Consider the following 16,524-nt stretch of genomic DNA (forward strand, 5'->3'; position numbering starts at 1 on the left):
GCTTCTTGCTACAGGTATTTTATATATATGGTATGGTCGTATAAATAATGATTTGCAATCTGAGAGTGTTTGAGATTGAATGTCGTCTTTCATTTCATTCATCTCTATTTATAATACAAATACATGAGTCCTTATCTTGGTGGACAAGTAAAGTTACACAAGAAAATTGAATCCTAACACAATTCTAGCTAATGCTAATTCAAGTCCGGATAAACTCCTAATCTAAATATAATACCCGAGTATATCTAATACACCCCCGCAGTTTCAGCGGGAGGAGGCCGTATGCTGAGACTGTCACGAAAATCATCAAACAAGATCCTAGGCAAACCCTTAGTGAAGATATCCGCAATCTGAAACCGAGAAGGAACGTGTAGGACGTGGACCTCACCGCGTGCAACCTTTTCACGAACAAAGTGAATGTCCATCGCGATATGTCTGGTGCGTTGATGCTGTACGGGGTTTCGAAAAAGGTAAATAGAAGACACATTGTCGCAAAAAAACTAGTGTGCATTTTGGTAGCGGGCAGTGTAACTCAAGCAACAGGTTTCGAAACCAACATGTATCATAGACAACATTAGCAACACCCCCAATATTCGGCTTCGGTACTAGAACGTGACAAAGTAGGTTGTCGTTTAGACGACCATGAGATAGGATTGTCGCCGAAATAAACACAATAACCAGAGGTGGATCGTCGAGTGTCGGGACAACCTGGTCAATCAGCATCAGTGTAGGCAAGGTTGGCGGATTCAGATCTCGGGGAGATCTCGTTTGGACTTTTTAGGGAGATCTCAGCATCTCGGAATAATCTCGGGGAGATCTCGGACGTTGATTTACGTTGACTTTATAGTTTTTTTTTAATAAAAATATACATAAAAACATAAATATATGTATATTTATGTACGTTTTTACGAGATTTTAGAAAAATATCCACGAAATGAGCGAGAAAATCTTAGAAATTACGAATTTTACAACAAAATCTTACAAATTAGCAAGAAAAATCGAGAAATCGGGGTTTTGACTAAGTTTGACCCCGTTGACCAAGAAATCTCGGGAGATGAACATCTCATCTCGGTTGCCTTCTAAAAACGAGATCTCGGGGGAGATCTCGGGAGATTTACAACACTGAGTGTAGGCAATTAAGCGACACATGTGAGTTTTATATAGTTGTAAACCGTAGTCAAGTGTACCCTGCAAATATAGAACAATGCAGCGTAGAGCATGCAAATGGGATTCACGTTGATCATGCATGTGAAGACATATTTGGTGAACAGCGTAGGAGATATCAGGGCGAGTAAAAGTCAAGTACTGTAAAGCGCCCGCTAAACGAGGAAACTGAGACGGGTCAGCGACCGGTCGACCATGAGACACACTTAACTTGGAGCCCGTATCTACGGGTGTCCGGACTGGGTTGCAATTAGTCAAACCTGCGCGTGCAATAATGTCTTTGGCATATGTACTTTGATGCAAAAATAAACTATTCGAGTGATGAATAACCACAATACTCAAAAAATAACTCAACGGTCCAAGATCTTTCATAGCAAATTCCCGTGCCAAAAGATTAATGAGAAATGCCGGAGGTCAACAGTAGACGTAGTAAAAATAATATCATCCACGTAAAGCAATAAATAAGCCATGTCCGATCCGTTACGATAAATGAAAGGGAGTTATCACTTTTGTTGTTAATAAATCCAATTTTAAGAACGAAATCGGCAAAACGTTAATACCACGCACGGGGTGCCTGCTTAAGCTCATATAAAGATTTCTTGAGGAGACAAATATGGTTTGGGAACTTAGGATCACGAAATCTCATTGGTTGATGCATATATACGATTTCCTACAAATGTCCATGTAAAAAGGCGTTCTTGACGTCGAGTTGATGAATCGACCAAGAACGCGAAATAGCTAGTGTAAGGACAATCTCAATAGTAGTGGGCTTAACCACAGGACTAAATGTATCGAAACGATCAACTCCAACCCGTTGCAACCTGCCATCACAAACTAAACGAGCCTTATAACGCTCAAAAGCACCGTTAGATTTCATTTTGTGTTTAAGGACCCACATGGAACGGATAATATTCATGTTATTTTTACGCGATACCAAAACCCATGTCTTATTTTTTTATTAGAGCATTAATTCGTTTGTCGTAGTCAAGTAATACATCTTTGGGAGTACGAGAAATTGGAGACAAAGATGTAGATGCGGATAGATTAAAGAGGGGTTTTAGGATTAAAAGTACCTGACATGCTACGAGTATGTACCGATCGATTAGTTTGTGGTTGGACAATAGGAAAATGAGTGGCATGTGGTGAAGGAGAGTCGTGAACAGGAGGTTGTGGTGGATCAGAAGTTGTGCTTGAGGACGGCCCAGTAGGCGAAACCATATGAGGATTTTGGGTCGTATGTGTCTGTGATGCGGATTGGGCTACCAAGGGTGTTAGACTGTTGGACTGGGTGGGAAGGGTCCATAAAGAAGGATGTGGTTCGTCGGTAAAAAAGTGATAAGCAGGAGTATTTGGTGTGCTAATTTTAGCAGATGGAAACTCGGTTTCACAGAAAATAACGTGACGGGCTATAATAATTTTGTTGGTGGTGAGATCATAGCATTTATAACCACGATGATGAGTAGGGTAACTAAGAAAAACACAAGGATTGGAACGAGCATTTAATTTATGAATAGTAGCAGAAGGAAGAAGCGAGTAACAAAGACACCCAAAAACATGTAAGTGATCATAGGAAGGTTTGCGTTTGTAAAGAAGGTGAGTAGGTGTGTAATTTTTTAAGATCTTACTAAGGATGATATTGAGGAGGTATGTTGCCATCTGAAGAGCGTGTTGCCAAAAGGTAAGAGGCATTGAGGAATGAGAGAGAAGTGTTCGGATAATATTATTAATGGCGCGTATTTTACGTTCGGCTTTTCCATTTTGGGATGACGTGTATGGACAAGAAAAACGGAAAGACATACCATTATTGGTACAAAAGGTGTGAAAGGAATGGTTATTATATTCTTTTCTGTTGTCACATTAAAACGTTTTAATGGGCATGTGAAATTGAGTTTTAATGTAGTTATTAAGTGTAAGAAAAGTAGAGTAAACTTTGGATTTATAAGAGAGTGGGAAAGTCCATAAGAAGTTGGTATAGTCATCAAGAAAAACGATATAGAAACGATGTTCGGCGGTACTTAAGATCGAAGAGGTCCATATATCACTATGAATTATATCAAATGGTAAAAAAGTAGAAGATGTAGAATCTAAGAAAGGTAATTTTATTTGCTTCCCAAAAATACAAGATTGACAAATAGATGTCTTATTACTATCCCTATTACACTTAATAGCTTTATTAATCCTAAGAAAAGATAAAAGATTATTTCCGGATGCCCTAAACATTGATGGCAAAGTTGTTGAGATGCGGTAAGGATGGTAGAAGGAGAGCCGAGACTTTGTAAAACCGGAAGGAGAGAGTGGATAAAGGTCTTCGGCGCTATTGCATCTCATTATTGGTGTACCCTTCGGGATCTCCTTCATAGTAAAACCAAACGGATCAATTTCAAGAGAAACATTGTTATCATTAGATAAACGTTTAACCTAAATTAAATTTTTGATTTATTTAGTAGAATGGAGGACGTCTTTTAGGAGAAGTGGTCGTGTTAAGGTGGGAAGATATGCATTACCATACCCATGTATTGGAATCCCTTGTCCATTACCGACAAACAAAATTATTATTATTAGTGCTCAAACGATAATAAGACGCGAGTGTACCTGAAGAGGATGTCATGTGAGACGTTGCGCCGGTGTCCATGTACCAATTTTCATCAGGTGGATGAAGTGAGAGTGTGTGAAAAGCTGCATCGATGTTGGTTGGTGAGTAGGAGTGTTGCGATGAATTAGAAGAGGAGTTACTGTTGGGTCGTGAACCAAGGATGCCTGGACCGTGAGTGTTTGGTGTCAGAACAGTAGGCATGGCTCAATTGCTGGTGGGATGAGGGCATGGATGTCATACCCCGTCCTAATCCATCCGGACAAAGTCCATATTGATTATAAACGATTCACAACAGTTGATTACATCGCGAGGTATTTGACCTCTATATGATACATTTTACAAACATTGCATTCGTTTTTAAAAAAGACAAACTTTCATTACATCGACAGTTGACGACAAGCATACAATTTCATAATATATTCAAACTATAAATGACTTTATAATAATCTTGATGAACTTAACGACTCGAATGCAACGTCTTTGAAATATGTCATGAATGATTCTAAGTAATATCTTTAAAATGAGCAAATGCACAGCGGAAGATTTCTTTCGTACCTGAGAATAAACATGCTTTCAAGTGTCAACCAAAAGGTTAGTGAGTTCATTAGTTTAACATAAATAAACATTTCCATCATTTTAATAGACCACAAGATTTTCATTTCAGTTCTCATAAATATACGTCCCATACATAGAGACAAAAATAATCATTCATATGGATTGAACACCTGGTAATCGACATTCACAATATGCATATAAGAATATCCCCATCATTCCGGGATCCTCCTTCGGACTTGATATAAATTTCGAAGTACTAAAGCATCCGGTACTTTGGATGGGGCTTGTTGGACCCGATAGATCTATCTTTAGAGTTCGCGTCAATTAGGGTGTCTGTTCCCTAATTCTTAGATTACCAGACTTAATAAAAAGGGGCATATTCGATTTCGATAATTCAACCATATAATGTAGTTTCAATTACTTGTGTCCATTTCGTAAAACAGTTATAAAAAACAGCGCATGTATTCTCAGTCCCAAAAATGTAAAGAGTAAAAGGGAGCAAATGAAACTCACGCATATAAATATTGTAAAACAGTTAATAAAGTATTTGCATGTATTCTCAGCCCAAAAACGTAAAGAGTAAAAAGGGCAAATGAAACTCACGCATATAAATATTGTAAAACAGTTAATAAAGCATTTGCATGTATTCTCATCCCAAAAATGTAAAGAGTAAAAAGGGCAAATGAAACTCACCTAATGTATTTTGTAGTAAAAATACATATAACGACATCGAACAAATGTAGGGTTGGCCTTGGATTCACGAACCTATATCATTTGTATATATATTAAAATATATAATCGTAATCGAACAAATTTATATATTATAACCTTATATAGTAGCTATTTGATTTGTATATATATTTAAAAAATGATTTTAATTTGTATGGTTTTGAAATATACCTAATTTGTTCTATATGGGCATTTATATAAAGATTTTTAATATAATTAATTAATACTTATATGTATTATTACTTTTAAGTATATTTTTATATACATCATAATATATAATAGTAATAATAGTGAATAAAAGTTGTATTTGATTATAATTATAATAATTTTTAATGTTGATAATACTAATAATAATAATAATCTTATTATTGATACTTATGTTAATGATAATAACTCCAATACTTATAAAATGATAATAATACCAATATTTATGAAAATAAATCGTATTATTTTTCATGATAATAATAATATTAATCATACTCCTAATAATGATATTAATACTAAAAATTTATATTTTTAGTAATACTTATAATACTAATGATAATATTATTTGTACTTTTAATATATATACGATTCCTATATAACTAACATTTTCGTTTTAAAGTTATTGAGCATAATAAATAGTAATTATTAATTAAGTCCTCATTAATATTTATGTTAAATTTTAATCCTTTATGTAATATACATATATATATATATATATATATATATATATATATATATATATATATATATATATATATATATATATATATATATATATATATATATATGTATATATGTATATGTATGTATGTATGTTTTCATGTGATTCTTTCATATAGCTATATATATCATCATAACTTGCATTTTCGAATTATCTTATCATCATACCTATGATTTATACATATATTTCCAAGTTTAAGTCAAAACCATAATATATTGATTATTACTTTTAATTCATAATTATCAATAACTATGTTGTTTTCTACCTATTTTATCATCATAAATTTATAACTTTACACAATAATAATAATAATAATAGTAATAATAATAATAATAACAAGTATAATAACAAGTATAATAATAATACTAATAATAACAATAATAATAATAATAATAATGATAATAATAATAATAATAATAATAATAATAATAATAATAAAAGAAAAGAAAAAGGAATTCTACCTCATAAGTGTTCTAAAAAAAAATTGTCCACGCCTAGGCTTGAACCCGAGACCTCTCGGTAATCCGACACTACACCAAACCGTCTACTCCAATTCACTTATCTGTTCTAAAACCCACTCAATTGTTTATAACCCGTGTAAAACTGTTCTCTTATTCATCTTCTCCTTCAAGATCGAATCAACCCAAGCTCAAATTCAATAACAATAATAACGAGTTTGTTGATTTATTTAAGACTTGAAAACGTTTACTAATCTGTAACTGTGTTCTTGATTAGCGAAAACAAAAAAAAATATAAAAAAAACAAGCAGTCGCTGCTGTCGCAGCTCTTAACAAAAAAAAAAAAAAAATTGACGTTTTGATTTCGTTATCGATTTAGGCCAAGGTTATAACATAAAGTATGTTTCTAATCTCTCATATAAACTTTCCAAATCGTTAATTGAACTTGAAACGTCAAAACAAAATCAAATTTTACCAAGAACGAATCTGTTGACTTTATTTATAACAAACTTTGACTCGACAATTCTTGCTCGTTAGAACGAATTAGAAACCGAGATTTTGAAGATAGTTTGAATGGAAGATTCCTAAGGTAACTACATTATTAGTTTTTGAAAAACAGATTCGAAATTGAAATAAAAAAAAATGAGTAGCGTACAGGTAAAAGAAGAGAACAGAAAAAAATAAATAAAAAAAAAACGTTGTGCTTTCCCATCTCCATCTGGTTTCTGTTTCGACATCTAGTGATAACAAATAAAAGGATCTATTAGCTGTACACAATATTTGGTGGAGTTGGTGGCCAATACATCACGAGTGCAAGATCAGAAGAAACCAAACAGATTAAAACAAAAAAGAAAAATACGACTGTTATATATCTATTTCTATATATTTATTATTTTAGTTTTTTTAATAATTAAATATTTTATTAATAATAATAACAAATAATAATAATAATAATATATCAATGATCATGATTCTTTTTAATAATAATACAAGTAATATCAAGTTATATATTTCAGTTATATATTAACAATACAAATAATAATATTGATAACAATAATGAGAGTAGTACTAACTATATTAAAATAATCAATCAATAATGTCAAACTTTCTATTTACATATATATATATATATATATATATATATATATATATATATATATATATATATATTAATATTAACATGAAATAATAATGAGAGTAATAATAATAATATTGATATAATACTATATTCAAACTTGTGATTATATATTATTAGTTGTGAAAAAAAAATTAATATTCATAACATATATTTTATCATGACTTTTATAGGATAGTTATTATTTATAAATTTCATATATTATGATATACATAATAATAATGATACATGTACATTATATATATATATATATATATATATATATATATATATATATATATATATATATATATATATATTCATTTTTAATTATATCTAATTATTTTGTATCTTATTTTATGTATTATATTTTATCATTTCAAGTTAATATACATATACTTACATTTATATATACATATTTATTTTAACAACATAAATTTTAATTAATTAAAGTATACTTTATTAATTCAAAATATTATATATATACATATATTTATTTTCTTTATATCTACATATTTATTTACAAATGATTGTTCGTGAATTGTCGGAAATAGTCAAAGTCAGATGCATTCATGGAAATAGTTCAAACATTATGAGACTCAGTTTAATAGACTTTGCTTATCGTGTCGAAACCATATAAGATTAAGTTTAAATTTGGTCAGAAATTCCCGGGTCATCACAATACCTACCTGTTAAAGAAATTTCGTCCCGAAATTTGAGTGAGGTGGTCATGGCTAACAATAAAAATGTTTTCATGACGAATATGAGTTGATAAATTGAGTTTTATCATCATTTAGTAATATGGATAAAAATAACTCGATTATTCGAAGAGTACGAATGGAGCTATCACCAAAGAATGAAATAAGAAAGTAAAGATTCATCTTAACTTTTGACAGAGTTAGGGTTGAATTTAGAAAATAAAGTTCGTCTTAACTTTTGACGTCATCTTGGTTGAATTCCGGAATTCAAGGGATTTTAAGAAAATTTTCGAAATCTAAAAGATTTGATTCTTCGGCGAATAAGGGAATTAAGATCTCTATAATTAAATACGGTGACCTGCCTCGATTACTCTGTCTGATATTTCCATTATAAATTTATCTTTTCCGTTCCATTAGTTTCCACCACCTCTATACCTTCTTTCTCAGTTCATATATCCAAAAGATTATAATAATGCTTAATCCGGTTCTAATCCTTGTTCTTATTCTGACTATCATAATGATCGTTCTTCTTTTCCAACTCCCACCGGAAGAATCTGTTTATCCCTACTATGCTCTAGGAATTATTGTATTTATAATTCTCTCATGTCTTTATATTGCTATACGCACTGATATCCACAGTTTTTAATTTCGGTGTTGTCATTGGGCTTTATATTTTTTCTTATACTTCGAAGTCCTTGCTTCTTTTTTTTTATAATCATTGTCATCCCCAGTTAATATTCCCACTATTTTTCTACGATTTATACTCCAATTTCTATTTCGGAGCTTTGTCCCTTCGTTTCTTCTTCTTGCGATTGAGCATCTCTTGTAATGGTCCAGAATTCGCAGATACAAGTTTCAGAATGAACATCGTTAATGTCCTAAGAAGAAACGGTAATAGCACAATTTGACTTGTCAAATTACCAGAATTTAAAGAAAGATAGGACTATTAGGAAAAATTCGTTCTTGATATGTTTATAGATTAGACAGAACGTAAGAGTCGTGTAACATAGCACATGATGACGTTGTAATCTGTGAATCATCACATTCCATTTAGAAACTCAGCATGACTTACTGTAATATAATCACGTTGATCAAGTGTCATTATATTATACTAATCATGCATCAGTTTCCAACATTACTTCAATAACATTCATATTTTTAAGCTCGAAAGTTTACAGAATATAGAAACTAACAGTTTCTATATGATGTAACACTGATAGTACGAAGAGATTAATGATTTCAGATAAAAATAGTTATGAAAATATCTTCAGAAATATGGAGGATATTTATAATGAAAGATACGATAATATCTTGGAATTTCTAATATCGAAGGATGGTGAAGAAAATTTTCCGCAAGATTTTAACATGACTTCGGAGCAAGATATTCTCTAAAGATTTCAACGGATTCAGAATTACATGAATTCTTTGAATATAGGGTATGATCCTTGTATTTGTCCTTGGTCTCCTTCGTGGTTAGCTCAATCCATTTTCCAATTCCAATTTTTCTGAGCTTTTCCAACATAACATTCTTTATCATCAAACTTTTGATGATTAAGGTCGTTTACGGTAGTCTACAGTTTCTGCTACTTCATTCAGCTTTTTCAACATTCAAAATATTGATTTGTAGACTGAGTGCTTTTCAAAATTTCATAATGAAAGATCATAACTCTAAGAGATAAACGTTATACATATAACTGTTGATGTAGATATGCTGTGAGTTTTCAAAGTACTGATTGCTGATTCCCGGTAATTGTTATGGCAGTTCTCGTTACAAGATGCGGATGAGTATATGATAGGGTTTCAATGAATAAATATAATGATTTGTCAGTGAGATTTAAGCCAAAAAGCAACGAGGTTGCTAGTACGTCTGCTGATAATATGGTGGAATATAAAAGAATTCTCCGGTATCAAAAGGGTAATTGTATATATCAGGATTATAGTAAGGCTACTTCGAATGAAAAGTCGAAGTTGACTTGCTGGAGCTGTGACAAAATTGGCTACTTTGAAAAGGGATCGCAAAGTTATTTTTGCTAATAAATGCCAAAGGATCTGACGCGGCTACGTGTTAAACTTTTCCTCAGTTGCCGAGAGTTTCTCAGGTGCATAACTATATGCATAAATCATTCATTCCGTAGATGAAGTGCGGTTGATTCATCCTATCGATTGAGGTGTTTTCAAGAATCATGAAAGGTTTGAACGCAGATTGTAATCGTGATGATACGAATGGGGTTTAAAATGAAATCAAGTGGCAAACTTGAAGAATTGTTTAGATTCATATGTTATAATCAATATTTTAATTCATTTTAATTGTCCAGTGTTGGTAGTCCACAGTTGATAGTCCACAGTAACAGTCCAATAATTCATATATAGTTTAATATATAATATTCGAATTAATTAATACGTATCGTGACCAATATACGTCTCAGACTCGATCACAACTCAAAGTATATATATTATTATAGAATCAACCTCAACCCTGTATAGCTAACTCCCGCATTACTGCATACAGAGTGTCTATGGTTATTCCAAATAATATATATAGATGGGTCGATTTGATATGTCAGAACGTTGTATACGTGTCCCGATATTTAAAGTGCATAAAATAAATAACAGAAATTAAATGCCGATAAATAAAATTGCGAGAATATAAATTGCGATAAATAAACTGCGATAAATAAATTGCGGTAAAATAAAATGTAATACAGAATTAACAGTTGGCTAGGAACAGTTAGCTAGGATTCTTAACACAATTTCCCATAGTTAATTAGTCTGTTTCTAACAAATTTTATTTTATCAAATGTTTTCTTCATTATGCCACTTGTTGGATTCTGATAGGTCAAAATCCAAATTTAAAATTGAATGAAAATGGTTATTCTGCGGTGAACGGATACGGATGCCGGTGGATGTAAGTAGGATAGTGAATAACTGTTGAATCAGATTTGAAGAATATACAGTGTAACTTATTAATGTGAAATTTAAATATTCCTCGGGTATTACCTACCCGTTAAAATATTTTCACCATTAACAGTTTGTACAAAAGAATTTTTAATTACAATCTTTATGAAAACATATATACATATATATTTTCTTCAGATGTAATCATGGATTTAATGAGTCAATATAATATTAAACTCATTTGATTTATCGTTAGAACAAGAATATATAATCTCTAACATATTAGAGATTACATAATCGCCATGTTGAACGAAGATAAATGATGTAGAACGATTCGTAGAACAATAATTATATTCGAGGTACAGAATGAGATGTCGAGGCATGGATTGTTGATGGTACTGGTGTTGTTACTGATGGTTCTGTTGATGCCGGTGATGTTGCTGAAGCTGGTAAGTTTTGCACCATGTTCTCCAAATTGATTACTCGAGCGCGAAGCTCGTTGACTTCTTCGATTACCCCGGGATGATTGTCGGTCGGAACGAGCGGATGAATAAGGTTTAGAATCTGAGTTATGATATAGTCGTGGCGAGATATTTGGGAAATGAAGGTGAAATGGTGTTACGAACAGGTTCGCCGGTAAGTGCTTCAGGTTCTTCACCAAAAGGTGAATTCGGTTAGTGGATGGGAATCGCCTCCTGCGCGTCTTCATTGATTAAGTCGACTATGAATCCATCAGATGAATTGGGGATGGATGATTGGTTGATTCATTCTGGTGTCGTTGCTTCCGGAGCTTAGATGACTATCCATTCTGAATAACTGTCGGGATAACTATCGGGATAGCTGTCGGAATCCGAGGGACTCGATCTAGTTGAGGGATTCATCTCGTATGATCAGATGAAGGATTTAAAATAAGAAATAGATTATAGGATGTAGATTAGTATCCTGCAATACATAATTTACATATGCATATATATTACTAAAATCCCATAAGTTACGAAGGAATCTACGGAAGCTATCAGGCAAAGGTAACAATAACAGATACGCTAAGATATGAATTAGCAGATATGCAAAGATATGAATTTTGTCTATACACTAATCATGCAATCAATGCAATATGATGTGTCTAGACTAAGGATGATAAGCAAGTGATTCTCTAAGAATGATAAGCAGGTAATTTTTGACACGAAATGATAAGAAAAACTTTTGACATGCAAACACGGTCGAAGTCCAGACTCACTAATGCATCCTAACGACTTATCAGTTAGACACACTAATGTAGACCTGGTTCGCTAAGACCACCGCTCTGATACTAACTGTCATAACAGTGGGGACGCATCCCACTCAGTGCCTTCCCAGCTAACCGCCTGGTGACCACTGAGCGTACCTCAGACACTGATTTTACGGCCCGCCTCTCGGAAACGTACAGCCAACCCTAATAGGGACCGCGGGGAGTAAGAGCCAATGCTTCGTCACAGGTAACACTGTGAGAACCCCCTCTACGATTAACCCGCTAATAAACGGCATTAAACCAGCTCTGATACCAACTGTCATACCCCGTCCTAATTCATCCGGACAAAGTCCATATCGATTATAAACGATTCACAACAGTTGATTACATCGCGAGGTATTTGACCTCTATATGATACATTTTACAAAAATTGCATTCGTTTTTAAAAAGACAAACTTTCATTACATTGACAGTTGACGACAAGCATACAATTTCATAATATATTCAAACTATAAATGACTTTATAATAATCTTGATGAACTTAACGACTCGAATGCAACGTCTTTGAAATATGTCATGAATGATTCTAAGTAATATCTTTAAAATGAGCAAATGCACAGCGAAAGATTTCTTTTGTACCTGAGAATAAACATGCTTTCAAGTGTCAACCAAAAGGTTGGTGAGTTCATTAGTTTAACATAAATAAACATTTTCATCATTTTAATAGACCACAAGATTTTCATTTCAGTTCTCATAAATATACGTCCCATACATAGAGACAAAAATAATCATTCATATGGATTGAACACCTGGTAACCGACATTCACAATATGCATATAAGAATATCCCCATCATTCCGGGATCCTCCTTCGGACATGATATAAATTTCGAAGTACTAAAGCATCCGGTACTTTGGATGGGGCTTGTTGGACCCGATATGAAATGTCCCGTTCTTATTGATTAAAAACGTTCCATATTAATTGATTTCGTTGCGAGGTTTTGACCTCTATATGAGACGTTTTTCAAAGACTGCATTCATTTTTAAAACAAACCATAACCTTTATTTTATAAATGAAGGTTTAAAAAGCTTTACGTAGATTATCAAATAATGATAATCTAAAATATCCTGTTTACACACCACCATTACATAATGGTTTACAATACAAATATGTTACATCAAAATCAGTTTCTTGAATGCAGTTTTTACACAATATCATACAAACATGGACTCCAAATCTTGTCCTTATTTTAGTATGCAACAGCGGAAGCTCTTAATATTCACCTGAGAATAAACATGCTTTAAACGTCAACAAAAATGTTGGTGAGTTATAGGTTTAACCTATATATATCAAATCGTAACAATAGACCACAAGATTTCATATTTCAATACACATCCCATACATAGAGATAAAAATCATTCATATGGTGAACACCTGGTAACCGACATTAACAAGATGCATATATAAGAATATCCCCATCATTCCGGGACACCCTTCGGATATGATATAAATTTCGAAGTACTAAAGCATCCGGTACTTTGGATGGGGTTTGTTAGGCCCAATAGATCTATCTTTAGGATTCGCGTCAATTAGGGTGTCTGTTCCCTAATTCTTAGATTACCAGACTTAATAAAAAAGGGCATATTCGATTTCGATAATTCAACCATAGAATGTAGTTTCACGTACTTGTGTCTATTTTGTAAATCATTTATAAAACCTGCATGTATTCTCATCCCAAAAATATTAGATTTTAAAAGTGAGACTATAACTCACTTTCACAGATTTTTACTTCGTCGGGAAGTAAGACTTGGCCACTGGTTGATTCACGAACCTATAACAATATATACATATATATCAAAGTATGTTCAAAATATATTTACAACACTTTTAATATATTTTGATGTTTTAAGTTTATTAAGTCAGCTGTCCTCGTTAGTAACCTACAACTAGTTGTCCACAGTTAGATGTACAGAAATAAATCGATAAATATTATCTTGAATCAATCCACGACCCAGTGTATACGTATCTCAGTATTGATCACAACTCAAACTATATATATTTTGGAATCAACCTCAACCCTGTATAGCTAACTCCAACATTCACATATAGAGTGTCTATGGTTGTTCCGAAATATATATAGATGTGTCGACATGATAGGTCGAAACATTGTATACGTGTCTATGGTATCTCAAGATTACATAATATACAATACAAGTTGATTAAGTTATGGTTGGAATAGATTTGTTACCAATTTTCACGTAGCTAAAATGAGAAAAATTATCCAATCTTGTTTTACCCATAACTTCTTCATTTTAAATCCGTTTTGAGTGAATCAAATTGCTATGGTTTCATATTGAACTCTATTTTATGAATCTAAATAGAAAAAGTATAGGTTTATAGTCAGAAAAATAAGTTACAAGTCTTTTTTGTAAAGGTAGTCATTTCAGTCGAAAGAACGACGTCTAGATGACCATTTTAGAAAACATACTTCCACTTTGAGTTTAACCATAATTTTTGGATATAGTTTCATGTTCATAATAAAAATCATTTTCTCAGAATAACAACTTTTAAATCAAAGTTTATCATAGTTTTTAATTAACTAACCCAAAACAGCCCGTGGTGTTACTACGACGGCATAAATCTGATTTTACGGTGTTTTTCGTGTTTCCAGGTTTTAAATCATTAAGTTAGCATATCATATAGATATATAACATGTGTTTAGTTGATTTTAAAAGTCAAGTTAAAAGGATTAACTTTTGTTTGCGAACAAGTTTAGAATTAACTAAACTATGTTCTAGTGATTACGAGTTTAAACCTTCGAATAAGATAGTTTTATATATATGAATCGAATGATGTTATGAACATCATTACTACCTCAAGTTTAGTAGGTAAACCTAGTGGAAGTGACAAGAAATGATCTAGCTTCAAAGGATCTTGGATGGCTTGAAAGTTCTTGAAGTAGGATCATGACATAAAAACAAGTTCAAGTAAGATTTTTACTCGAATTAAGATAGTTTATAGTTATAGAAATTGAATCAAAGTTTGAATATGAATATTACCTTGAATAAGAAAGATAACCTACTGTATATAACAAAGGTTTCTTGATCTTAGATGATTACTTGGAATGGATTAGAAAGCTTGGAAGTAAATTAGTAAACTTGAAGGGATTTTTGAAGTGTTCTTGAAGTGTTCTTCCCATGATGATTATAGCTTGATTCTTGAAGTGATTTTTGATGAAGATGATGATTAACTACTGGAAAAATACGTTCATAATATTGTGTGTGTGTGTTGAGAGAGAATTAGAAAGAGAATTGGAAGTGAAATGGAGTGAATGATGAGTGGTAATTGGTGAGTGGTGAGTGGGGTTAAAAGGAGTTCTAGTTAGTTGACTAGCTCATGGTAGAAGTTAAAATTGATTAGTCATACATGACATAATCAATAGTGGAATCCCATGCTAGTTCCTATTGGTATATACCCATAGTAAGTACGTTTTGAAGCTGTGTATAATACGGGTAAGAATACGACTAGAATTCTTGATGAAAGAAAAGAATGGGAAAGTAACTGTAACCATTTTCGTTAAGTATGAGTGTTTTGATATATGTCTTGAAGTCTTCCAAAAGTATTTTAATACATCTAAATACACTACATGTATATACATTTTAACTGAGTCGTTAAGTCATCGTTAGTCGTTACATGTAAGTGTTGTTTTGAAACCTTTAAGTTAACGATCTCAATTAATGTTGTTAACCCATTATTTATTATATCTAATGAGATGTTAAATTATTATATTATCATGATATTATGATATATTAATATATCTTAATATGATATATATACATTTAAATGTCGTTACAACGATAATCGTTACATATATGTCTCGTTTCGAAATCCTTAAGTTAGTAGTCTTGTTTATATGTATATAACTCATTGTTAATATACTTATGGAGATACTTACTTATCATAATCTCATGTTAACCATATGTATATCCATATATATATCGTCATGTCGTTTTTACAAGTTTTAATTCGTGAATCGCCGGTCAACTTGGGTGGTCAATTGTCTATATGAAACATATTTCAATTAATCAAGTCTTAACAAGTTTAATTGCTTAACATGTTGGAAACATTTAATCATGTAAATATCAATCTCAATTAATATATATAAACATGGAAAAGTTCGGGTCACTACAGTACCTACCCGTTAAATAAATTTCGTCCCGAAATTTTAAGCTGTTGAAGGTGTTGACGAATCTTCTGGAAATAGATGTGGATATTTCTTCTTCATCTGATCTTCACGCTCCCAGGTGAACTCGGGTCCTCTACGAGTATTCCATCGAACCTTAACAATTGGTATCTTGTTTTGCTTAAGTCTTTTAACCTCACGA

At 32.2% G+C, this 16,524-nt stretch overlaps 1 protein-coding gene across 1 annotated transcript; it reads right to left on the reverse strand.

Moving 5' to 3' along the window:
- Positions 1-245: 245 nt before the first annotated feature.
- On the reverse strand, positions 246-1,536 carry LOC139889642 (uncharacterized mitochondrial protein AtMg00810-like). Its single transcript, XM_071872580.1, has 3 exons — positions 1,270-1,536; positions 574-708; positions 246-449 (listed from the first exon to the last, which is right to left on the reverse strand). The coding sequence occupies exons 1-3, from the start codon at positions 1,534-1,536 to the stop codon at positions 246-248; spliced, it is 606 nt and encodes a 201-aa protein (XP_071728681.1).
- Positions 1,537-16,524: the final 14,988 nt, after the last annotated feature.

Source organism: Rutidosis leptorrhynchoides, chromosome 2, assembly GCF_046630445.1.
Source record: "Rutidosis leptorrhynchoides isolate AG116_Rl617_1_P2 chromosome 2, CSIRO_AGI_Rlap_v1, whole genome shotgun sequence".
NCBI lineage: Eukaryota > Viridiplantae > Streptophyta > Magnoliopsida > Asterales > Asteraceae > Rutidosis > Rutidosis leptorrhynchoides.